Source organism: Alligator mississippiensis, chromosome 10 (genome assembly GCF_030867095.1).
Source record: "Alligator mississippiensis isolate rAllMis1 chromosome 10, rAllMis1, whole genome shotgun sequence".
Classification (NCBI taxonomy): Eukaryota; Metazoa; Chordata; order Crocodylia; family Alligatoridae; genus Alligator; species Alligator mississippiensis.
In genome coordinates this window covers 76,068,051-76,092,620 of record NC_081833.1, presented here as the reverse complement: position 1 = coordinate 76,092,620, position 24,570 = coordinate 76,068,051, and the positions used below count along the sequence as shown (strand labels likewise).

Genomic DNA, 24,570 nt, shown 5'->3' with positions numbered 1-24,570 from the left:
CACAGGGAGCTGCAGGGAGCAAGCGGTTACCTGGCTGCAGGAGCTGTGCCCAGGCCAGGCAGGGTGAAGGCTGGGCTAGCAGGAGCCAGTGCCCACGGGGGCGTGAGGCTCCTTTCCGTCCCATCCCTAAGTAACGGAGCACTGAGAGCAGGACTCAGACTAGAGGCACCGGTCGCTACAGCCATGGCCCCTCACTGCACCAGGCCGTAGGGTGCAGGGGGTACCCCTTCACATAGCACCCCTTTGCCACAAAGCCCCTGCCCCTCCGCTGAGGCCCCCGAGCCCTACCCAGCTGCACGGGGGCACAGCCTGCACCGCTGCAGTGCTGGGGCTCCTCCAGGCCTCCTAGCCCCAGATGCTCCCCATCCTCCAGGCACCGGGACCCCACCATGGGTTGGGGCAGGCCAGCCACCACCAGAGCTGAGGGCAGCGAGGCAGGGGAGGCACAGGCCCCGATCAGACGCTGGCCTCCCTCGTGCCGGGCTGGGGGTGCCTGCGCCCTGCAGGCCCCTGGGGGCAGGCTGGTGTCTCCTGGCGTGTCCCCTGCCTGGGGATGCTGGTGCACTTCTCTCCAGGAGCGAGAGGCGCATGCCTGCAGGAGAGCACACGGCCAGGGACAACCTGCCTCAGCACCTGGAAGCACAGAGGACCGGTGCCTGGCACCCACATGGGCTGGGGTCCCGGTGGGTGCTCCTAGGAGTGCTCCCAGCCTTTCAGCCCCTCGCTGTCAGAGCAAACCCCCTGGCTGCTACGGAGGCAGCAGAGGCCCTGCCCACCCCAGCCCTGCTCACGCACCTGCTCCACCCGGTCGCAGTGCCGCATCAGCTGCCCCAGCGCCCTCTCGTAGCTGCAGTTGATCAGGCTCCGGCCCTCCGCGTCGACGACCTCGGCTGTGGCCTTGCTATACGGCTTGTCCGCCGGCAGCGCATCCTGCTGCGGGTGCTTGAAGGACACGTGGCCCAGCCTGTCACTCCTCCCATACTGCATGACCTGGAAGAGTGCGCGGGCACGCTGAGCCAGCCCTGTCCCTGCAGCTGGAGAGTGCTGGGGGATGACCCTGCCCCACTGGGCCATACCTGGGCATGGGCATCCCGCGTCACCTTCCTCAGGTCACCCTGGGCACCTGTGGCGATGTGGCCACCCAGCATCACGCACATGTGGCTGAAGAGCTGCTTGTGGCTGTAGATGAGCTTTCCGGGCGACTTCAGAGCGGCTCCGGGAGGCTGGCACCTGCAGCTTGCTGAGGTCTGGGTGGGGAAGTTGGCCTTTCCACCCCCAGCCCACAGCAGATGAGAGAGTGAGTGCAAGGGCCTGGCTGCACAGTGCGACTGAGCCAGCCAGGAGCCACGGGTGCTGATGATCAGAGGTCCGTGCCCAGCCCTGTCTGCCCACCCAGGGGGGCAGGAGCGGGACTGGAAGCTTTCAGCCTGCCCGGGGGAGACCCCAAGCTGCAGTGGGGGCAGGGAGGGCAGCTGCGAGACGGACCTTGTGCAGGGGTCGGCACGCGCTAGGAACCAACCCGCGACGGCGTGCCCAGCCTCGTGGTACGCCACCGTGGTCTTCTCGCCTGGCTGCAGAACTTGGGTTTTCTTCTCCAGACCTAGCAAAGGGGTGGGAAGGGCGGGAGGGGGGGTCAGCAGCGCTCGCAGGGCAGGGGCCCTGCAAAGGCTGAGCAGTGGAGACAGGGAAGCCCCCAGGGCCATGACACAAGTGGGGAGCCTGGGGGAGGGCGTGCAGTCCCGCAGCCTGGCCGCGTTGCAGCCCCTGGGCGTACTGCGCTCTGCCTGGCTCCCCAATCCCTGGCGCTGCAGCCGTGATGACTCATCCTGGTGGGGCCTCGACTCCCCTGGGAGCCCAGCACCAGGGAGGTGCTGGGGGAGCTCTGCCGATGCCCCTGGGGGAACACGCTCAGCGCAGCATGCTTGGGAAGGGGAGGGGAGGGGAGCAGCTGCAGAGCCCCACTCCGGGGGGCTTACCCACCTCCCCAGCAAGGGGGGAAGGGCAGCAGGACACCCCCAGGGACAGGAGAGGTGCACCCACATCTGCCCGTGCTCTTCCACCCTGGCTCCTTGGTGGGGAGCCTGGGAGGAGAGGCAGGGCCCCAGATCAGCACTCAGCAGCCTCCACGGGGAGGGGAGTCATGGTCTTCACAAGGTGCCGGCTGCTCCGGCCACTGGGCTCTGCCTGGCAATGCAGCAGACAACAGCTGCCTCCATCCTCGCCCTTCCCCCTGAGAGCGGTGCAAGGCTTGGCCCCGATGACTCTCTTGAGTGATGTGCTTCTAGTGCACGCAGCGACTCCGGCGATGTGCAGCGATGAGCGCGGCCTCGTTGCAGACCTTAGAGATGTCAGCGCCTGGGGTCAGCTCGGCTCCAAGGGACTCTGGCCAAACAGTGCTGCAAGCAGAGGCGTGAGGGCGATTGCATCTCCCACCCCTGGCCAGGCCCAGGGGCAGCCGCTCGTGCACCAGCCAGAGCCCGCCCTTCATCAGTTTCTGGAACCAAGCCCATCGAAAGGGCCGCCCCTGCGCTCTGCACCCCAGCCTGCTGTGCCAACTGTGAGCTGCATCCACCTGGCACTTCCCAGACGCTATCCCAGAGCCCCCATTGCAGGACAGGAGTCGGAAGAACGAGCACCGTGGGACGCTGCCGAGGGCACTGGCCACCCCTGCTCCAGGCCAGGTGCGGAGAGTGCCTTGGGCAGGACTGGTCGAGGACCCCCGTTCTTGGGCACGGGCAAGGGAATGCTCGCTCACAGGATGAGCAGGCTTAAAGGGCCCCACCTGTTCGGACATTGCTGGATCCCAAAGCTCTGCACTGTGCCAGGTGCACCGTAGCCAGCCTGCAGAACCAGCTGCTGGAACTGCTCAGGCTGCCTGAGCTGGGCCCTTTGCAATCCTTCCTCATGCATCTTCTCAACGTTATAGTCTCACATGCCAGCTGGGAGCTGGCAACCCATCCAGAGCCGCAGAGCCGGGCTCCAGCACCCCCCAGACACCCCCCGCCCCACCCGAGAGCTTTTCTCACCAGCCCCCTGGGGCAAGCAGTCATAGACAAAGTGCTTCCAGTTGATTTCTCGGCTGTGCTCTTGCCAATAGGAGGAGAGGAATCCCACGCCGGCCCCCAAGCAGCACAGGCTCTCTTCCCAGGGGAACTGAGATGGGAGGAAAGAGAGAAAGAGGCGCCTGCAGGTTGTGCTGCAAAGCCGCCCTGCAGCAGAGGGGCTGGCTCTGGGTGGCACGCCCCACACAGTCACTTGGACTGGCTTCATCTGAGCCAGCGCCTCTAAGCGTGCCCTCGCAGCCAACTCGGGAGCGACTGCATCGTCTTGGGAAAAGCCGCTGCAGTCCAGCACCAGAAAGCTCTGCTGGCAAGGACCTGCGTTCAGCAGAGACCCACGTGTGCTTCTCGCCCAGGGACTCTCAAGCAGAGTGCCATGAGGTGTTTTCAGGGGTGTCGCAGGGTGCCACGCTACGTTGGCACTCTTAGCTGTGCGAACAGGAGTCATGCAATAAACCTAGAGATTTCCCATAGGAATCCACTGTGTCAAAACCCTTCTGCCCTGGGCGGGTCTTTCTGAGTTCTTTGCAAAGACCGACTTGGGCTAGTGTTGTTCTGTAATCAATAAATGAGTGACAACTATGAGCTGGCTTTTTCCAAGGGGGACCTGGAGGGTGAAGAGATTGAGAGCCTCTGCTCAGGGCTCTTCAGGCAAAGCCCGAGTCACTGGGTCAGCTCCTTGTTCCACATGGAAACCCCTCCTGGTGCCAAGCAGATGTAAGGACCACCTTGCTAACACAGCAAGGCTGTGAACATATCTGAGAACTCGAGAGACGGGAGGGCGAGATCACGTGGATCACACAACAGCCTGTTGCAGCTCATCTGTCCAACTAGCAATGCTGGCATGAGGCTCTGTGCCACGCAGGCCAGCAGCTCCCGGACCGGACCCCAGGCTCACACAGTTCTCCCCACGCCTGCAGCCCACATTACTACGTCCATAGGATCGCAGGAGAGCAGGGCTGGAAGGGACCTCACACGGTCATCTAGTGCAGCCCCCTGCGCACAGCAGCTTCATCCCTGACTAAACCCTCTCTGCCAAGGGTCTGTCCAACCGGCTCTTAAAGACTTCCAGGGGTGGAGATGCCACCACTTCTCTGGGCAGCCTGTTCCAATGCCTGAACATGCTCGGAGTCAGAAAGTTTCTCTGAGTCCCCTGCTTCAAATCCCCCTGCTGCAGCTTGAGCCCACTGCTTCTGGTCCTGTCCCTTGCAGCCCCAGAGAAAACCCTATCTCCATCCTCTCGGTAATCACCCTTCAGGGATTTGAAGACTGCGACCACATCCCCTCTCAGTCCTCTCTTCTCCAGATTAAATCACCCCTGCCCTTCCGGCCTTTCCTCAGCCACAGCCACATAGGCAGCATGTGACGGAGTATGTCAGTGCGCAACGCAGCAAGGGCCCATCTGGGCATTTATCCACAGCCATTTCCCAGCATTGCTCAGCTCCATCTCTCACCTGCCTGGGCACTGCTGGAAACCAAGCTGCCATGAGCTCCCTTTTCGCAGGGTCCCCCGTTACCCCACAGCTTTAACGCTAAGTCCGTGCGTGTGAATTTCTCTCTTAAGTAGACACAGCGGAAAGGGTGGGACAGGGATGGTCTGGCAGAGACAGCAGCCTCTGGGCCCCTGCACCACAGGAATGACCTTGTCAGAGGCTGGCACGAGCTCAGCACAGGGCATAAGGTGGGGACCACCACACCCTGCAGCTGCTGCATCTCCTGGCTCACATCAGAGCAACCTCGGAGCCTGTCTCAGGTTGCGTGGAGGCTGCGCTGGCCCCGTGGGTTGTTTCAGCAACAGCAACAGATGGCACGACAGAGCGCTTCGGCTGCATGCCTCCGTTCCCCAGGCCTCCTTGCCACCACGCACCAGGCTGCCAGGGCATGGGGGGCACAGGAAGGTTCCTCTAGTGCCGTACGGTCTGAGCAGTGCTCTGCAGAGCCTCAAACACACGCAGGCGTGAAACATTAGAGTCCCAAACCAGCGACGAACGTGCCCTTCTCTGTCCCTTCCCTGGCGCAGACTGTTAGGCAGAGCAACGCCAGAGCGATCTGGAGACAACCCCCAGCCGCCAGCATACATGTGCACCCCAGGGTCATTTTAACTCTGAAAGTAGGGAGTGCCTGACCTGGACGCTGAGCGTGTCCCAGGTGGCTCCAGGCACGTGGCTGCTGGGGGTGACCCAGGTTCCCAGAACGAGGACAGCAGTCCCCTGCCGCTGTCCCATCACCGTGCCCAGCAGAGCTACAGACCTTCTGCACGTGCTGCCACCAGTCCAAATCCTCCTCCTTCCCTCTTCTCTTGCTGCCACCACCTCCTCCATCTCCCTGGGGAGCTAGGCCTTTCGCCTCAGGGAGGTGTGCAGGAAAGGAAGGTGGGGTTAGAAGAGGCGGTGAGCCTGGCCGGCCGTCAGCTCCCGGCAGGAACCCACGTGCAATTTGCTCACCGCAGCACCCGCACCCTGTAGGGCAGGCTGGGACCAGCGCGGAAAACACAGGGTCCTAACGGGCGGCCAGGTCTTGCCGAGCGGCAGGGCAGAAGGGGACAGAGGCGCAAATCTGCTGACGCTGGTTTTGTGACCGCCGCAGTGCTCAGGACAGGGGCTTTCTTACACGGACAGCCTCTCTGGAGCCAGCAGGGCTGATTCAGCACGCTGCTCAGCCTGCACGGCTCATACGCCAGCACAAGCTGCCAATGCCCTGTCTGCACGCAGCAGGCAGCGAGAGCGCCAGGCCCTGCACACGGGTCCCCAGACTCCTGGCAAGGAGGCAGAGCTGCCTTTCCCTCGCGCTCACACACCGAGATGTGCCAGCAGCACAGCGAGATGAGCTGGTCAGAAAGCGCCCTGGGGCCCTGCAGGAAGGAGGACGCGAGATCTGTGCGGGGCAGCGAGCAGACCGAATGCCCGGGACACCCCTGAAATGGCAGGGTTGGGCGGGGGGCGAGCATCACGGGAAGGGGAGCCCAGAGGCACTGCAGCGGTAGGAGCGGCGCCAGCACATGGAGGGCAGCGATTCCTCCCCTCTGCTCCGCACCGGGGGGCCACACCGGGAGTCCTGTGTCCGGTTGTGGGCCCCCACTGCAGGAAGGATGTGGACGCGCTGGAGGGTCCAGAAAATGGTTGTGGGGCTGGGGGACAGGACTGGTGGGGAGAGGCGGAGGGAACTGGGCTGATTGAGTCTGCAGAAGAGAAGACCGAGCGGGATTGAATAGCAGCCTTCACCTCCCTGCAGGGGGGCTGCAACGAGGACGGAGCTGGGCTGGTCTCAGTGGGGGCAGATACAGGACAAGGAGCAATGGGCTCAAGCTGCAGCAAGGGAAGTTGAGGTTGGATGTTAGGGAAACTTTGCTTAGGAGGGCGCTGGAGCCTGAAACAAGCTCCCCAGAGAGAGGTGCAAGCTCCATCCTTGGAGGCTTTTAAGCCCCCGGTCAACAACCCCTGGCTGGTCCTGCCGGCACGGCACGGCACGGCACCCCCGAGCCCCTTCCCACCCTCGTGCTCTGCGATTCTGAGCCCCTCTCGCGGAGCCGACTGATGACGTCACGCAGGGCGGGCGCACGCCGATGACATCACAGCCTTGTTTTACCACACTGCTGTAAACTCTTCCCCTCCCCATTGCGCATGCACAGAATACCTCTTCTTCCCCGCCCCTACCCATCCCGCGCGCATGCGCAGCACAGCCCGCTGATGTCTGCACTCCCCCCGTGCCTGTCTTCCTGTGTCCGGCTGACCGCGGCCGGGCGGGGGCTGCCGCCGCGCACTCCGGTTCCGGCTGCCGGGATGATCATGATTATTATTAATAATAATGACAGTTTTTCAAGGCCCAGCTCAAATTTGCCAGATCAGTTTGGAATCCTTTGAATCATTCAAAAAACACCCTTCTGTGGCCCTACTGCCGGACTTTGCATACTTCCAAATCCTTTGGCGGGCATCCGACATCCAAGCCCAAGCACAGAGGCTTGGGGTTCAGACACCCCTGAGTTTCGCTCGCCCTCAGCCACAGGAGCAAGCCAGGGAGGAGCGTGGCTGCCGGGGGGCCGCGGCTCCATGCCCTGTGGGCATCGCGGGGTGCCCCTGCCTGGGGGTCCCCAGCACCGGAGGGGTCCAGGTGCTGCCCCCCCCCCCCCCCCCACCCCAGGACAACAGCATTTATAGGAATCATAATAATAATTTACTTCCAAGTTAGGGCAGCCCCGGAGCAGACGTCTCCGGCTCCAGGGGCAAGGTGCGCTGGTCGCGGTCTCCGCACACGGGCGTGAAGCGCTCGTGCGAGGGCTAGCAGAGCCGGGTCTCGCGCTCGCACAGGAGGCGTTCGACAGCAGACAGCGAATGTGCTACTAGTGGGTCCCTCCTGGGCGTTTTGGCTCGGGGGACACAGGGATGAAGGCCACACTGCGAGGAGACGCGGCTGGCCGTGCTGGGTTCACCTTTGGCAGGCGGGTTCAGCCCAGACGGGCAACATCATCACCGGCCAAGAACGGCCCCGGTACCAACTGCCGCGGCAACCACACGTCGCGCAGGCCCGGGCCTGGAAAGAAGACGCTTCACAGGGGAAACAGGAATAGAAAATGCTACATTGTGCAGACGCCGAGTTAATTAATGCTCCCGTGAAACCTTAGCAGCGTTTTCATTTGCAACACCGATGTGTTAAAGTGTGTGTGTTTTGGGGGGGATCAGACGTACCGTGGAACGTTTCTTCTGACGAGAACGACGGAGGACGGGTGAAGGGAGCAGCCCGGGGGTCGCAGGGACAGAGCTGGGGGCGAAGAGCCAGGCTGCCTCGGGGCCCAGGGAGCTCGAGGGCAGCGGTGCTACACCAGTGGAGCGGGGAGGGGAGCTGCCTGCCAGCCCCGGCCAGGAGAGACTTCACAGCTCAGCCCCCCTCTATTGCTTCAGGTCTCACCCCCCTGCCCTCACTGGGGGCAAGACTGTTTCTGGCAAGTTAGGAGGTGCACGCTTGCCTTGGCTGCTCTGGCAAGGCTGTGCCCCTGCCCCCGAGGCGGCTAAGCCCCCAGCAGCCCTGGCTGGGGCCTGCCTGCTGTCTGGCCCCATGGGGGTCTCCACCAGCATCTCTAGGGCAGGCAGAGACGTTTCCACACGAATTCGGAACAAGGAGAGGTCAGTGCCAGGCTCGAAGCGAGTGGCGACAGGATGCAGCCAACTCTGCCGGGCAGAGGACACTTCTCCTGGGGGGTTCAGCCTTCCACGGGACAGGGCAGCACTCAACAATTGTAGCCTGAGCGCTGCAGCCCCCGCCCGTCCCACTGGAGACTGACGTGAAATTAGTGTTTAGGGAGGCACCAAGACCAGCACCCTCTGTTGCTGCAGGCACAGTGCGTGGGCAGCAGCAGCAGCAGCAGCAGCAAGGCCCGAGTGCTCCCCCTGGACAGCGCAGCCGGGGCCGGCGGCTGCGGCTGGGGGCATGTAGTGCTAGCGCAGGTGCAGTGTGAACACTCGTGTGCTGGGCACAGGCTCAGGCCCTTGCACACCTGTGATGAAGACGTGGGGCTCCCCCAACCCCATGCCCTGAGCCAGGCCACGCAACCAGAGCCCAGGTAACAGGGTGCTTTGAATACACTCATCCCAGACCACCTGCCCCACCAGAGCGAGCACAGTTGTGCCCTTGGGGCAGCTGGGCTTCCCAGCCCCAGCCCAGTGGTGGCAGCGAGAGAGACAAGGAGGCAGAAAACTCCCCAAAGTAGATGACAGCCCCACGGCCCGGCACAGCACAGATGCCCCTTCACCGGGGCCCGCAGGCCATGCCAGCAGGAAGGCACAGGCTGGGGCTGAGGCAGACCAAGCCTGGGCTCTGTGATGGGTGCATCCCCTGGTACACAACAGCACCCTGGGGAGCCTGCCCAGCGCACTGCCTCCTGCAGCTGGGTGGCCCCCGCGGTCAGCAGGGCCCAGCACTCGCCGTGCGGTGGCAAAAAGGTCCCAGCAGTTGCACAAGCCCCATCCCAGGCAGTTCTGAGTCATGCCGAGGCAGCAAGTCCAGGGGTGGAAGCAGGCCTTCCGAGGCCTGCCATCCAAAGTGCATACAGACCGGGTAGCCATGGTCCTACTGCTCCTCCCCTTGCTGAGGCTCCATGGTGCCGGCAGGCTGGGCACGGCCCTAAGCCTCCACCTTGGCGCTGGGGTCCCGGAAGAGCAACTGCTTGCGCAAGGTGAGCCGGGCGCACTTGGGGCACGTGGTCGAGTTGTCGTAGTAGCAGTCCCTGGGGGGTGAGAGCGCTGCGTCAGGGTGAGAAGCGGGGGCTCTGTTGCCAGCTCACACTAAGCCCCTGCACCGACACGATGGGTGTGTGCCAGGATCTGCAGTTCTGCTCCCCAGCCCCTCCCAGCAGGGGAGACCCAGGCACACGGGCCAGGCTGGAGGAGGGGGTGCAGCAGCAGGTCCATCACCTGCACCAGCAAGCAGGCAAGCTTCTGGGGCAGGGCTGTGCCAGGCTCCAAGTGGGCACAGCCCATCTCATCCTCCCCTGCCCTGGCACGAGCCAGGCCCTGGATTCTGCCCCCTCCACCCTCCTGCTCCTCCCCAGCTCTGAGACTCTCGGTGCCCAGGCTCACCCACCTGTGGAAGACGGCGGAGCAGTCGGTGCAGACCGAAGTGTGGCTGTCGAAGGGGAAGAGCACATCGCCCTCCTTGCAGAGCTCGCACACGAAGCCCTTGGCCTGGCACCGCTGGGGACAAGAACAGCACAGGCTGAGTCCTCAGACAATGCCCCCGTGACCCTCCTGGGGCCCCTGCACCGCAGGCAGCTCCCGGGACCACGCACGCCTGCAGTCAGCTCCTGGCGAGGGGGGTGAAGCCGTGGGGTGGGGAGACCGCGCAGGCAGGGGGCGAGACAGCAGCCCCCCGCCCAGCCCGGGCCAGGCCAGGCAGCCTCACCTCGCAGTCCAGCTTGATGTGCTTGGCAAAGAGGGTGTGGATCTCGGTGAGCGAGCAGCCCAGGCGCCCGGCCTGCACGTCCACCAGGTCCTGCAGCGAGTACATCTCGTCGTTCTCCACGAAGTGCTGCCGGTCCTGCAGCTGTGGGGGAACGGCTGTCAGTGCCCAGCCCAGCTCCTGGGATGCCCCCCTCCCCTCCCCTCCCCCACAGCCCCTACCAGAGGCAGGGGGCAGGCAGTACTAGGCAGGGCTCCACCGCTGGTGCCTGGACTCGCTCAGCCAGGACCAGCGCGTGGGTACAGGGGCTCTGCAGAGGAGCAGGACCTTGCTGAGCACCAGCCCATCTGGGCAGCACCCACCAGAACCAAGACTGTGCTTGGGGAGCTGCCATATGGAACCAGGCCCAGACGGGGAAGGGTTAAGGGAGTGTGTGCAGGGAGCGTGCCCCCCCACACCAGCCCCAGACCTGAAGCAGCAGCCGTGCCTCCATGGCCTCCTTGCAGGTGATGAAGTAGGGCTTCATGAGCAGGATGTCCTGGCGCAGCTTCTGTGGGGGTGGAGGGAAGATGGGGCTGAAGGCTCGAGGCCCTTTGCCTTGGACCCCACAACTGTCCGCGGGACTCCCCCGTCCCTCAGGGCACCAGCTCAGGGGGCACTGGACCAGCTGTAGGCACACGAGCTGCCCACTCCCCCTGCCCCAGAGACTGCAGGATGGGGCAGTCACAAGCCTCGTGGATCCCTCCTGCTCCGGGAAGGGCAGAGGGGGCAGGTCTCGCTGCCTTCTGCCCCAGGTCCTGGTGAACGCTCAGCACCCCCGCCCAGATGGCAGCCAAAGCACAGGGGGAAGGGGGCCAGGGTGATGGGACCCCGAGCCAGGCTGTGGGGGCTTACCCTGATCTCCACCAGCTCCTCCACATAGTTGAAGAGCAGGGGGTTGATCTCCCGCAGCTTGAGCACTGGGCGCGACAGCATCAGGGCGAGGTAGCGCATGCTGCAGCGTGACACCTGGCCCCCGAGGACGCCAGGCCCCATCAGCCAGGTGGCGGCAGCCCCATGCCCTCCCGCCCCAGCACATCCCCACTGCTGCCCCTGGCAGGAGACCGCAGAGCTGGCCTCTCTGTGCCCGGCTCTCAGCTGCCCCTTGCTCGCAGGCAGGCAGGGGTAGACCTGGCTGGCTGGTCCCACGCACTGCGCATAGTGTGGGAGGGGACAGCCCCTCCACCAGTCCAGAAGCCCCCATGCCCAGCCTCTATCCAGCACCACCCAGTAGCCCGCCCTGTACCCAGGGCACTGCCAATGCCCTCACCAGCCCCAGGCTGCACAGAGGGGAGCTGGCTCTGCCCACAGCCACCCCTTCCCCGTGTCCCACCCCAGCACACACAGGGCAGACGTGGGCCCCCCCTGCACCCCAAGGATAATGGGGGGAGCAGGCATCTCACCTTGCGGGGTTCAAAGTCCCAGTTGTGGATGACGCGGGCGGGGATGACGGCCAGGTCATTCCAGTGGCAGCTGCTGCAGTAGTACAGGCCCGTGTAGTCGCACTGCCGGGCCTCGCTGGGCACACCCCCTGCGCAGGGCACCACCGTCAGCGCCAGGCACCACTACCACTGCCCTCCCACACCCGAGATAGGGGCACTCCCTGCTGGCCCCTGCCAGCCCCCACCAAGCACTGGAGCCCTGTGCTCAGGGAGGGGCAAAGCCCAGGGACACCAAAGCACACACCAGGCAGATGACCCAGCTGTGAGCACACGCTGAGTCAGGGCATGGCTACGTGGTTCCTGGCACACATCACCTGCCTTGCACCAGGCCCCAGCTCCCTGCTGCCCACACTCCCACACCCAGAGCAGCTCCCTGCCCTGCTCCTCCCCTTCCAGACCTGCAGGATGCAAGCACCAGGCCCAGGCACACCCAGGTCACCTGCAGCATGTGAGCCTGGCACCGGTCTCAGCCCCATCCCCAGCACTCACGGAGAGAGATGGGTGCCCGGCACTCAGCGCACCGGTAGTCCTGGCTGTCCAGCCCAGTCTCGGGGCAGATGCTCAGCTCATACTCAGCCTGGTGACTCACCTTGGAGCGCACGCAGGGCTTGGTGATGAGGTTCAGACACTTGCTGTGGCAGCGGTAGTAGCACCCTGAGTGGGGAAGAGGGGGGAAGGCACAACAGCGATCCACGAGGACGCCCACCCTGCTGGTCCTAGGGGCAGCAGCCCACCCTCCTCAAACCGTGCCGGATGCTCACACCCACAACCGCCTGGCCCTGGGGAAAGGAGGCAGCAGGACAGGAGGAGAGAGCTGAGCAGTGGCTGGCCCCTTTGCAGCACTGCACCTGCCATGCGAGTGAGCGGGGCCCTGGCACCCAGCAGCAAGGCCAGTTTGTCCTTGCTGGGACGGGCTCTTCCCCTCCACCACTTCAGCTGAGTGCGGGGAGCAAGCCCTGGCAGGGAAGGCCAGCTGCCTCCTGTGTAAGCCTGGCCCCATACGTGTGTATGGGTGCAAGTGCACTCACCAGTGCAGGTGTACCAGGTCTGGATGAGGCCCCAGATGATGTTGCTGCACTTGTCACACGTCTGCTTGACGCTCTTGCTCTTCTCCTTGTAAAAGCGGTGCTCCAGCAGCACCCGGATGTTGGGCTCATCCTCACTGGGGTCCTGGGGCATGCAAGGGCGTCAGGGCAGAGCCTGAAGCCATGTGCGGGGGAGCCGGGCCATCCGCTCCCCCAACCATGGGGCAAGGGGCAGCTGGGGACCGGCTGAGCCCGTGCTCCCAGGCACCTGCGGGTTGCGTAGAAACTCTGCTCCACACCCATCTTGCTCAGCGTCTCCCACCCAGGCCTGCGGTGGGGGGCTTTGATGCATGGCCCAGTTCACCCCAGCCTGGGGCAGCAGGGACTGGCAGGCCTCAGCCTGGCAGCCCACGGGAGGCAGTCGGTCCAGACCCCAGTGACCATCCAAGGGGGCTGCACTCCCCTCCCAGCCCTCCTGAGATGGGAGACTCCCCACCCAGCTGCTGCATGGGCCCAGCCCTCAGCCCTACTCCCACGTGCAGCACCTTCAGCTCCTGGAGCTTGAGGCGCAGGTGGATGAGGCGCACGACGGCATCTTTCTGCCTCTCCGAGTGCTCGGGCAGCTCCAGGATCACCCGCTTGCACTCCTCGATGGCCTGCCGCAGCTGCTGGATGTCCGAGGCCAGGAACAGGCCCTGCGGGCAAGCGGGGCATGACTGTGAGCCCCATGACATTGCCCACCGGGAAACAGACACCGGCCGGGCAGGCAGCACGACCCCGGCCACGTTCGTGCCATCGCCAGGCCGAGCCTCCGACACCCAGGACCCCCCCAGCCTCCATCCAGCTCTCTCCAGGGACCCACCACGGGGCGGGAGAAGTGGTCCTCGGCCAGGCCCAGGTCCATCACGCGCTCCGTGCACTGAAACTCCGGCTCCGCCTGCGACAGATCCAGCAGCACCTCTGCCAGGGGGGAGAGGCCCGGGGTGAGCAGGGAAAGCCTCCTTTAAGGGCTGGACTCAGCCCCGCCGTGGAGCAAGCGCCAGGCCCAGCCGCACGCTCATCACAGCTGCCGATGCCCGGCGGGGTCCCGCCCAGGCTGGGACAGTGAAGGGCACCAGGCACGCTCCCTACCTGGCCCTGCACCCGCAGCCCCGGGAGCCCAAGAGCCTGGGGACAGGGCGGCGCTCACCTCGACGGGCCAGCTCCTCGGTAGCGTCCCCGGCCTTCTGCTCATGCTGGCCCTGCCCCAGCTGCTTGTTGAAGGGGTTGAGATGAGCCTGTCGAAAGCGCGCCAGCTTCTCGTCATATTCCATAGCAGGCCCACCTGCCGGACGGACGGACGGAGGGAGGGAGGGAGGGAAGGCACCGTGTGAGGCAGCCAGCGCCGCGGCCCGGGACTCAGCAGCACCGAGCTGCCCCGCGCCCCTCCCCGTCCCAGCCGAACCCGCGGGGAACCGCTTCCGGCGCCCGCACGCTGCAGCGCGGCGTGACCGCCCGCGCCAGGTGCACGAGCACGTGTGCGAGCTGCCATCGAGGAGGTGGAAAAACCAGTCCCTCCACTCCCCGGCGCGCAGCTGAGCGTCCCGCACGCGGCTGCCCCACGGACCGCGGCGCCGTCCCGGGCCCAGGGCTGGGCCTGACCCGCGCGGGGCCAGGGGAGTGCCCGGGTCCCGTCCCGCAGACGGGCAGCCAGGCAGCGGCTCGGGGACGTGCCCAGGGCCACCCGCGGAAGCAGTGGCAGAGCAGCACGCACCGCCAGGGCGGGGGTGCCGGGGAGCGGCGGGGCCGGGGGCTCGCAGCGCTCACACCAGCCCCGCGGCTCCGCGCACAGCCCGGGCACGGCACAGCCCAGCCGAGTCCGTACGCCGCCGCCGCCGCCCGGCCCGGCCCGGGCCCCGGGGGGTGCTCCGCGCCGCCGCCTCCGCCTCCGCCTGCCGCCGCCGGGCCGGCACCGAGCGCACCGCGCCTCCAGGCCCACGCACGGCCCCGGCCCCAGCCCCAGCCCCAGCCCCAGCCCCGGGCGGGCGGGCAGCGGGAGCAGCCCCGGGCGGCGGAGAGCTGCGCGTGTCCCGGCGCGGCGATGATGCACAGCGTGCATGAGTGTGCAATGTACAATGCGCGTGCCGGGCCCGCACCCACCTGCACCCGCACATCCCGCCGCCGCCGCCGCTCCGCGCCCGCTACATCGCAGCAGCCCCGCACCACCCCCCCCACCCCCGGCACTGCCCCCCCCGCCGCCCTGCTGCCCCCTGCCGGCCCGGCGGACGCAGCGCAACCCCCGCCCCCCCCGGGCCGCCCGTGGGAGGGGGCGCGGGGCCGGGGTGCACGAGGGCTGGGGGTGCACGAGGGCTGCGGGTGTCAGGGCCGGGGGTGCACAAGGGCTGGGGGTGTCAGGACTGGGGGTGCATGAGGGCTCAGGGTGTCAGGGCTGGGGGTGCACAAGGACTGGGGTGCGCAGGCTGGGGGTGCACGAGGGCAATGCCTGGGTTGCAGATCCCATGGGCGGTGCCAGGGCTGGGGGTGCCCCGGGTGTAGCTTGCACAGCTCTGCCCCCAGCTCTGCAAACCACCCCGCGACCCCCCGGCCTGGGGAGCAGCCCAGGGGCATGGGCCCAGCTGCAGGGGCGAGACCGGGGGGCCCCTCGCCGAGCCGCAGGTCAGGCGCAGCGAGCGCCGAGCCCCTTTGCTGCTCCAGACGCGGCAGGGGGCAGCTGGAGGGGCTGCGAGACGAGCGCTGATCGGGGGCAGGCTCCCAGTGCCACGAGGGGCGAGCTGGGGGCAGCAAGATGGGATGGGGGACAGGGTGCGCACGGCCCCTGCTGCACGCTGGGGCTGGGACTGGGGCTGGGCAGGGGCCGCCCTCCCCGGCAGAGACCCCCAGGCCAGGGCTGGACGTGCCAAGGGTGCATCGTGCAGGACGCTAGGCCGCACAGCCACACCCCGCGGCGAGGGTGGCTCCACACGTACCGTGGCCGAGGGTGGGTTGCCCCATGGCTCCATCCAGTCGCAGAGCACACGGACACAGCTTGGCAGCAGGCGCAGGGGGGTGAGGGCGGCCCCCCGAAGGCGCTCTGGGAGCTCCGGGTCCTGCCATCGGTGCTAGCTCCAGCACAGCCGGGCACAGAGACATGGGGAAGCCGGTGCGTGCATCGAGTCCCGCCAGGGATGGGCAGGGGCAGACCCCTGCTCTGGAGGGTGCGGGGCTGAGGCCGGAGCTGGGACCAGAGCTGTGGGACATGGCTGTGCAGGCCGGACGCGGCACTGTGCTCCTGCCCGTTTGGGCGGGGGGCCAGGCTGCGAGAGGCCAAAGCCTCGCCCCAGGGCCTCCCCCTCCCCGGGCCCACCCGCCCCAGCTGCAGCAGAGGGAAGTGGAGCCTGGCCCGGAAACGCCAGGCGTGAGTGTTCCCGGCAGACTTGACTCTCACTTCTCCTGGGAACACCCAGGGCAGGGGGGGCAAAGATCTCCGGGGGGTGTCTCCTCCCACTGCCTCCATCCCAGCACCCAGCTGCAGGGGAGCCAACCCACGGCCCATCTCTGCACTGGGGCCTCCACTCCTACGCGGTGGCTCCAACCCATTATACCAGGGGCTTCGGGCACCCAATCCCACCCCCGAGGCTCCCTGACGGCCCAGCGAGGGCTCGGCCCAGACCACCCCCCAGCCCCTGTGCAAGAGCAAGGGCCGTGCCCCCAGCCCCCGGGGCAGGAACGCAGCAGGCAGGCCGTACCGGACAGCAATAGATTTATTAAGTATTCCAAAAAAATAAAAATCGACACAAACCAGTAGAAAAGAAAACAGGGGGGGCCTGGACATTATCAAAGTCAGGAGGACGGGGGTGGGGACGGGGCGGGGGGGCTGCGCTAATTCATACAGGGACGAGGGGGTAGTAGATAGGGGCGACTTTGCTTTTGGAACCCTTAATCGTAGCGTCTAGACGGCGGCTGTCTGGGACTCGGCTAACGGGGGCGGCGGTGGACGCGGGTGGCTTCACTTGGCGCCCTGGGCTTCGGACTCCTCCTCGTCGTCCTCGTACATCTCGCCCTCCTCCTCGGCCGTGGCGTCCTGGTACTGCTGGTACTCAGAGACCAGGTCGTTCATGTTGCTCTCGGCCTCCGTGAACTCCATCTCGTCCATGCCCTCGCCCGTGTACCAGTGCAGGAAGGCCTTGCGGCGGAACATGGCCGTGAACTGCTCTGAGATGCGCTTGAAGAGCTCCTGGATGGCCGTGCTGTTGCCGATGAAGGTGGAGGACATCTTGAGCCCCCGGGGTGGGATGTCGCACACGGCCACCTTGACATTGTTGGGGATCCACTCCACAAAGTAGCTGCTGTTCTTGCTCTGGATGGCCAGCATCTGCTCGTCCACCTCCTTCATGGACATGCGGCCGCGGAAGACGGTGGCCACGGTGAGGTAGCGCCCGTGCCGCGGGTCGCAGGCCGCCATCATGTTCTTGGCATCGAACATCTGCTGGGTGAGCTCGGGCACCGTGAGGGCACGGTACTGCTGGCTCCCACGGGCCGTGAGCGGGGCGAAGCCGGGCATGAAGAAGTGGAGCCGGGGGAAGGGCACCATGTTGACGGCCAGCTTGCGCAGGTCGGCGTTGAGCTGCCCGGGGAAGCGCAGGGAGGTGGTGACCCCACTCATGGTGGCCGAGACCAGGTGGTTGAGGTCGCCGTAGGTGGGGGTGGCCAGCTTGAGCGTGCGGAAGCAGATGTCGTACAGGGCCTCGTTGTCGATGCAGTAGGTCTCGTCCGTGTTCTCCACCAGCTGGTGGATGGAGAGCGTGGCGTTGTAGGGCTCCACCACCGTGTCTGACACCTTGGGCGAGGGCACCACGCTGAAGGTGTTCATGATGCGGTCGGGGTACTCCTCCCGCACCTTGCTGATGAGCAGGGTGCCCATGCCTGAGCCCGTGCCGCCGCCCAGCGAGTGGGTCAGCTGGAAGCCCTGCAGGCAGTCACAGTTCTCGCACTCCTTCCGCACCACGTCCAGGACCGAGTCCACCAGCTCGGCCCCTTCTGTGTAGTGCCCCTTGGCCCAGTTGTTCCCAGCACCGCTCTGACCTGTGGGGGGGAAGCACAGCGATGACCCTCAGCCCCTGGACAGCAGCTGTGCCCAGAGCAGGGCCTGCGCTGCCCCGGCATGGAGCTGCCCTGGACACGCAGCTCCCTGGGGGGCAGGAGCAGGGATCCCAGCAGCTGAGGGTGGGGGGGAGACCGAGTGGGCAAGCGGGGATTGGGGGCAGAGCCAGCACAGGTGTCAAGCTGAGTTTTCTTGGCCAGCCCCAGGGGATGGGGGGACCGCCTGGGTGAGCAGGGCCGTGGAGGGGCCTGGGAAATACCGAAGATGAAGTTGTCGGGTCTGAAGAGGTGTCCGAAGGCCCCCGAGCGGACGCTGTCCATGGTGCCAGGCTCCAGGTCCACCAGGATGGCGCGTGGCACGTATTTGTGAGCTGCAAGACACGAGGCCGGTGCAGGGGGTTGGCAGAGCTTGCTCCCCCCATGCTGCCTCCACCCCCAGCTGGGATGGCAGCAGCATCCTCGGGGCAGCTCCTCCTCCGAGCCTCTCCCCCCTTGTACTGCCCCTGCTCCCGGAGGGGCCCAGGCAGAGGTGACCTGTGCCAAGCCCTGCTGGAGGCAGCCTGGAGGTCTCCATGCCCCATCCCCACAGGGCTCCCAGCAGCCGTGCCAAGAAGGGAACCCAGGAGTCCTGGGTCCCAGTCTGGTGCTCTGTCCAGGAGCACAGCACAGCGCCAGGGCTGTGCCCGCGGGGGTGGGCGGGGAGGGGGCACGACGCGGGACTTACAAGAGGCCTCATTGTAGTAGACGCTGATCCTCTCCAGCTGCAGGTCTGAGTCGCCCACATAGTTGCCGCTGGGGTCTATGCCATGCTCATCGCTGATCACTTCCCAGAACTAGGGCACAGCACAGGGCTGTCAGGAGGCTCCGGCCCCCGGATATTGGGAGCCGCAGCCCAAGTCCCAGCTGGCATGTGGGGAAGGGGCTCCGGGGGCCAGGGCGTGGGCAGAGCCGGTGCAGCAGGGCCTCTCCCCTGGGCATCGGGGCAGCATGGCCAGGGTGAAGCCAGGCCCCGGGGCCCTCCCTGGCACAGCAGGCGCCATCTGCTCTCCTCCCCAGCCAGCATCTCACAGCCTGCACCCCAAAGCTTCATGCCCAGGGGGCAGAGAGGGGAGGCCGGGCACCAGGCATAGGGCACACACCTCCCCTGGAGAGGGGGAGAGGCCAGGAGACAGGGCCATTGTGAGCGTCCAGCCCCGGCGGCTGCGAGCACAAGGGGCCCTGAGCTTGCCATGTTCACACCCCTCCTCCACAGGGAAACTGAGGCAGGAGAGGGGCAGGGCCTAGCCCAGGCACTGGGCCGAGCGCATGGGCCGGGCGAGGCGGGGCATTTGGGGCCGAGCACTCGGGGGCTGGCGAGGCTGGCAGGAGCCGGCCGGGCTGGAGCTGGCCGCGGTGCTGGAGCTGCAGGGGCTCTGCCAGCCCCAGCGCAGGGCAGGGCCCCGCAGCCCGGCTGAGCCTGGCCTGGCCGTGCAGCAAGGGCGCTGGGCCCGGGGCCAGGCTCCTGGCATCCAGCTGCCTTGCTGCAAGGCCCAGGGGACGAGGCCCAGCCGGGCAAGGCCGGACGCCCTCGGCCGCGTCCTGGGACAGCGCAGACGCTGCGGCTGGCACGGCAGGGGGATGGGAGCGCGGCTCCTGGACTGCTGATTCAGGGCCCTCCTCTGCAGGCCCGGGGGGGCCAAGCCAGGGCTGCGGGAAGGGCCAAGCACCAGCTGCAAGGACAGGAGGACAAAGGGAGCCGCGGCAAGGGCAGGGGCCGGAGCGGAGAGCCCGGGGGAGGAGGGCAGCGGAGGGGCGCCAGGCTGGCTTGCACCCGGGGACAGACGGCTGCGCCCGCATCTCTCGGGCCTGTCAATCAGGGGGGCTAGGAGCGGCTCATGAATTATTCATGCTCATTAGCATAGAAATGAGTCTCCTCAGGTAGCCGGGCACAGACCCCTGGAACAATGGCTGGGGGCAGAGTGACAGCCCGCACCAGCCCCAGGGGGGCAGGACCCCTCCACCTCCCCCTCCCCCCACCCCCGTCCTGCCCCTGCCGCAGGGCTGGGGGGCAGAATCAGCCCCTTAGCTCCGGGGGGAGCGCCCCAGCCCTGCCCCACCCCACCCTGCAGCCCAGGAGGGGCTTGCACCCGGCCGCACCCCGCGGGCCCGAGCTGCCGGGGCGATGCCCCAGCCCGCTGGCCCGTGCTCCCGGCCCGGCGGCGCCCCCAGCCCCTGGGGCGGGAGAACAAAGGACCCCCCCCCTCCCCTGCCCCGCCCGCAGCCCGGCCCGGGGGGCTGCAGCCTGGGCGGGTCCGCCACTGCGGGGGGCTCTGGCCCCGCACAAAGGGGCCGGGGACCCCCGGGGGCTGCTGCCTCCCGCCCCGCGCTGCGTGCATCCCCCTGCCCAGCCCCTTGCGGCGGCTCCGCAGTGCGGGGCGCGGCCCCCCGCCCCGCCCCGGTGCGGGATGCGGGGTGCGGGGGCCGGGGGCCGGGGCGCAGTACCTTGGCTCCGATCTGGTTGCCGCACTGGCCCGCCTGGATGTGCACGATCTCCCTCATGCTGCGCTGCGGTCGGCGGTGCGGGGTGCGGGCGGCGGGCGGGTGCGGGCGGCGGGCTCGTGCCGGGGGGCTTTATAGGCACCGGCAGGCGCTGACGTCAGCCCCGGCCCGGCCAGCCAATCAGGAGGCGCCGCTGCAAATGCTGCAACATCCCTGCAGCATCAGCTTCGCCCCCCCGCACCCCGGACCCCGCACAATGCAGCCCCCGGCCCGGCTCTGCCCAGGCCTGGCCCCGCGGCCGCGGCTCCAAGGACCAGCCCCCGCGGGCAGGGATGCGCCCCCAGGCAGGGATGCAATGGGGCAGGGGGGGCTGGTGCCCCCGGGGCGGCCTGGGGGTAGGGGGCAGCGGGAAGAGGCAGGACCCCCCCCGCCCCCTCCTGAGCCCGGCCCCAGCCTGGGTTACTGGGCGCCCCCACCCCAAGCTGCTCTGGCAGTGTGGTGGGGGCTCCTGGCACCTGCCCCCTTGCCCCGTGCATGACTGCACCCTGACCCCTCTTGCCCTGGTGCGGGGGGTGCTGGGGGGTCCTGCGCCCTGCAGGGCCTGTGCACCCCACGGGGGCCGGGGCCCCAGGGCAGCCGGGGCAGGGGCCTGCAGCGGAGCCGCTGGGGCGGGGGCTGCGGGGAGCTGGCGGGGGAGAACAAAGCCTCCTCCCCGGCTGGTGGATGCGGAGCCGCAGCGGCCCAGCCCCTCCCTTTGTTCAGCCCACCGCTAGGCGCAGGCGGGGAGACCTCCCCAGCCCCCTCGGCTCTAGGGGCTCCTGCCTGCAGCCTAGGGTCGGCCTCGCCCGCGCTGCTGCGTCCCGTCTCCCCGTGCCGGGGGCCTCTGGCCTGGAGCTGCAGTTTCCCCCCACCCCACAGCCCCTGCCATCCCAGGACCAGGCCCGGAGCCTGGCACCAGCCAGGAGAACAGGGCACTGGTGCCTCTTTGATGGAGCAGGGAATGCAGCTGTGCCTCCCGATCCACCCTGGCTCACGGCCTTGCAGCCCCAGTCACCCCACCCCATCCTAGCCTGCAAAGCCCCTTCGTGCCGCCCAGGCCAGGCAAGGCCAGGGCAGCCCCAGGGCTGCTCTACCCTGGGCTCAGGGCTGGATGGGGCCGTGCCAGGCCAGGCTGGCTCAGCCCGGAGCAGAACGGGAGCGTGATACAGCGATGACTAAACAGGCTTGATACAGCAATGACTCCACACTCTTCCCATCACGGGTCCCCGGGGAAGGACGACGCTAACCAGTTGCAAGACAAGCTTCCACGCCCAGGGCTCCTCTTTCCCTGCTGCCCCTCCAGAGCCGGAGCAGGGAGCGGGGGCAGGGCCCCCAGCCCCCAGGCACTGGCCCCAGGCCTGGGCAGGGCAAGTCCCGTGCTGTCCTTCTCCTCCCCCAGCCCGTGCCACGGTTGGAGCTGTGGGGTCACGCTCCAGGTCTCAGGGTGCGATGCTGTGTCCTAACGGCTCCTGACATCTCAGGGGCTGAGCTCCCAGCACAACCCCAACATCTCTGCTCCTCTCCCGCTGAGCGCCTGGCCCCATTCATCACAGGGCCCAGCCTCCTGGACCTGGTGCCGGTGACTGGCAGAGCCCCCCGCTCCCATCCTCTGCCTGTGCAGGCTGCTTGCTGGCGGTTAGTGCCCCCTGCACAGCCCTGACAGCTGGAGCGTGCCCCCATGCCCAAGGCCCGGAGCACCAGGCACGCGGTCTGGGTGAGGTCCAGCTGTCCGGGGGCTGGGGGTTGACTTGGGGCTGTCCCCAGGGGTGTCTCCAGCATCACCCCCACTTCCGCGGGCCCAATGAGGTCACCGGCTCCCATGCACCTCATCCCAGGCACCCAGTGCCACACAGACACGCATTGACAGACTGAGTCTTTATTATACAGCGAAGGTACAGAACGGGACCACGGCTCAGACGGCCCCGTGCCCCCTCACTCGCCTAGGGCTGCTGGACAGGAGCTGGGGAAACAGGCAGCGAGGGCTCCTGCTTTCCTCCCTGCACCGTGCAGGTGCTGAGTCCCCTGCTCCAGCCTGACCCAGGCGACAGCTCGGCCGGGGTCCCAGATGCATGCGCCCGTGTAGGCTCACGCTTCTCGCGCCCGAGGCTGGAGCGGGCTGGGAACCCTCCCTCCTCCCAGGGCAGGTGGGGTGGCTGAGCGATGCACTCCTGCCCCACTTGACTCCGTGTCCTGCCCCTGCCCAGCTCTGGGGTAACTCCCATCTGACCCCCTGGGCTCTGCAAAGGGGCTCCTGCTCAGCCCAGCACCTGCTGCAGCTGGCAGGGGGGGCACAGGAGGTGCCCAGGGTGGTTGGAGAGCAATGCCTGGGGCAGCCATGGCTGGGAAGAAGGTGCTGAGGGGGCATGAAGGGCTCCAGGATGGCAGAGGGAGCCTGGGGGAGCACTGCCACAGGGGGTCATTCCCACCCCACCGAGACCCCCACCACCATGCCCTTACTTTGTCTTGGAGCTGGCCGGGCATCTCCGGCTGCCCCAGCCCCTGTCATGCACCCGTCAGTCTACCTGTGCCCCAACGGCCCTCCACAGAAGGGGCGTCCACCGCTACCCCCCGCAGCGCCCGGGCTACCAGGAGCACAGCACCACCTCCTTGAGGGTCCGCCGGAGCTCCTGGCTGCGGAAGGCATAGATGAGGGGGTCGATGACGGAGTTGCAGATGATGAGGATGAGGAAGAAGTTGAAGTAGTTGAAGAAGCAGGTGCAGAAGGGGCTGCGGGGGCAGGTGACGATGAGCGTCAGGTGCAGGAAGAAAGGCCCCCAGCAGAGGAAAAAGACGCCCAGCAGGATGGTGAGGGTCACGGCGCCCTTGAGGCTGGCGGCCTGGTAGACGGCACGGCGCTTGTGCTGGCGGGAGATGTGGCGGGCATGGCGGCGCGCCAGGGCGAACATGTGGATGTAGAGAGCCACCAGCAGCACCAGCATGGCCAGGAAGAAGCCGATGAGGCAGAGGATGACGGCATTGTTCTTGTAGTAGGCGATGAAGACGGTGCTGGAGACGGTGCTGGCCGCCCAGATGCCGGCGGCGGCACCCACAGCCCGCGGCATGGTGACGATGCTGTGGTAGCGCAGGGCGTAGAAGATGGTGATGTAGCGGTCCACGGCGATGGCGCCCAGGAAGGCGAGGGAGGAGACCACGGAGCTGCAGATCATCATGTCGATGACATTGTCCATGTGCCGCACCACGCCGGCCTGCACCACCAGCAGCCCGTGCTCCATCAGCAGCATGAAGAGGGTCTCGGCCAGGTTGCTGACGCTCACCAGCATGTCGGACACGGCCAGGCAGCACACAAAGCAGTACATGGGCGAGTGCAGGTTGCGGTTCTTGGCGATGGCCATCACCACCAGCACGTTCTCCACCAGGCTCACCACGCCGAGCGTCAGGAACAGCTCGTTGGGGATGAACACGCCCTGGCACCAGGCGCTGCCTGCGCCTGCCCCCGTCCCATTGCCGCGGCTCCCGGCGCTGTCATTCAGGGCACCCCACGGTGCTGGCATGGGAGACACCGGCGTTGCCATGGCCATAGGGCGTCTGCTGGCTGGAGCCGAGCGAAGCCTCGGCCCTGTCTGCGCACCAGGAAGGAGGCTGCGGGGGATCCCTGGCCAGCAGCTAGCTCCAAACCAGCGCTCAGGCCCCGGCTGAGCTGGAGGCGACGGGGTGGAGCGTGAGGGGCTCCGGTGGGAGTAGATACAAGGCCCCAGCAAGACCAGCTCCCTGCTGCAGGACTTCAAGGCGACATCCTCAGAAGACCCACCCAGGAGCCGACGAGCCGCGGGCAGAGCCTCCGCTGGGTGCGCCAAACTGCTCTGCACTCCCAGGGCCCCCGGCACAGGGGCGCGGAGATGGAGCAGGGGTCCCCAGCCCGGGGCGAGTGGCTGGGGTCGGTCCCAGTCCCCGCAGCAGCCGCACGCCCTGCTGGGGTCTCCGGGCGCCCGGCCCTCCCGGCCCAGCTGCTGTGTGTATCCGGGGCCCAAGTAATTGATTAGCAGAAGTTGGCAACAAAGAAAGGAGCCTTTCTCTGCCCTGCTTTAAGGCAGCGCGCGGCTCCTCCTTCGGGGGAGGGTGGTGGGCCACATGATAGCGTCGCATGCAGGGGGCAGCCGGCGCGGCAGGGAGGGGATTACGAAACGGCCGAGCACCAGGCCCGGCTGCCCCCGCACTACCGCCCTGGCAGAGCGGGGAGCTTTGCCCCGGGCAGTGCCCAGCGAGGGGGCCTTGCGTCCTCCCAGGGATGATGTCCAGCAGAGAGAGGCAGGAGAGTGGTGAAGACCCCCGAGCGCCTGCGCCTGTTGGCTGCTGACGGGGCCAAGCTGGGACCCTCTCTGCCCATGTTGGCCACCTCCACCCTGCAGCCCCACAAGCCCAAGATCTCCCTCTCAGTGCCCACAGGGTAGGGAAGGGACCCAGCCCTAGACACCAGGGCTTGCTTGGTCCATGGCTGCAGGCCTCATCCCCGTGGAGCACGGCGCCAGCAAGGCCCCCTCTGCCCCAACACATGCTCCCCCC

General features: G+C 67.1%; 2 protein-coding genes across 4 annotated transcripts; both read right to left on the bottom strand.

The window, feature by feature from the left end:
- Positions 1–7,612: 7,612 nt before the first annotated feature.
- On the bottom strand, positions 7,613–15,730 carry DEF8 (differentially expressed in FDCP 8 homolog). Of its 3 annotated transcripts, none has more exons than XM_059713997.1 (12): positions 15,420–15,724; positions 13,643–13,777; positions 13,316–13,413; positions 12,999–13,148; positions 12,457–12,598; positions 11,918–12,082; positions 11,390–11,517; positions 10,842–10,955; positions 10,417–10,497; positions 9,951–10,091; positions 9,633–9,742; positions 7,613–9,276 (listed from the first exon to the last, which is right to left on the bottom strand). In XM_059713997.1, exons 1-12 carry the CDS (start codon positions 15,688–15,690, stop codon positions 9,174–9,176), a joined length of 1,638 nt encoding a protein of 545 aa, XP_059569980.1. In that variant the 5' UTR covers positions 15,691–15,724; the 3' UTR covers positions 7,613–9,173. The 3 variants fall into 3 exon arrangements, 2 of the variants coding, with proteins under 2 accessions (XP_059569980.1, XP_059569981.1); XM_059713998.1 differs by lacking the exon at positions 15,420–15,724 and adding an exon at positions 14,593–14,652; XR_009455315.1 differs by lacking the exons at positions 7,613–9,276; positions 9,633–9,742; positions 9,951–10,091 and having other exon boundaries at positions 11,390–11,504; positions 15,420–15,730.
- Positions 15,731–16,175: 445 nt separating this feature from the next.
- On the bottom strand, positions 16,176–24,001 carry TUBB3 (tubulin beta 3 class III). Its single transcript, XM_059713922.1, has 5 exons — positions 22,636–24,001; positions 20,014–20,140; positions 18,257–18,365; positions 17,793–17,903; positions 16,176–17,514 (listed from the first exon to the last, which is right to left on the bottom strand). The coding sequence occupies exons 1-5, from the start codon at positions 23,586–23,588 to the stop codon at positions 16,439–16,441; spliced, it is 2,376 nt and encodes a 791-aa protein (XP_059569905.1). The 5' UTR covers positions 23,589–24,001; the 3' UTR covers positions 16,176–16,438.
- Positions 24,002–24,570: the final 569 nt, after the last annotated feature.

Coding starts and splice junctions, on each gene's coding strand:
- DEF8 (XM_059713997.1), bottom strand. CDS start 15,690: ATGTCCCACAGCTCTGGTCCCAGCTCCGGCCTCAGCCCCGCACCCTCC. Junction 13,778..15,419: donor GCAACCCACCCTCGGCCACG/GTACGTGTGGAG, acceptor TCCGTCCGGCAG/GTGGGCCTGCTATGGAATAT. Junction 9,277..9,632: donor TGCTCCGCCGTCTTCCACAG/GTGGGTGAGCCT, acceptor CTCACCCCCCAG/GGACTGCTACTACGACAACT.
- TUBB3 (XM_059713922.1), bottom strand. CDS start 23,588: ATGGCCATGGCAACGCCGGTGTCTCCCATGCCAGCACCGTGGGGTGCC. Junction 18,366..20,013: donor GCAACCAGATCGGAGCCAAG/GTACTGCGCCCC, acceptor GCTGTGCCCTAG/TTCTGGGAAGTGATCAGCGA. Junction 17,904..18,256: donor CTACTACAATGAGGCCTCTT/GTAAGTCCCGCG, acceptor CGTGTCTTGCAG/CTCACAAATACGTGCCACGC.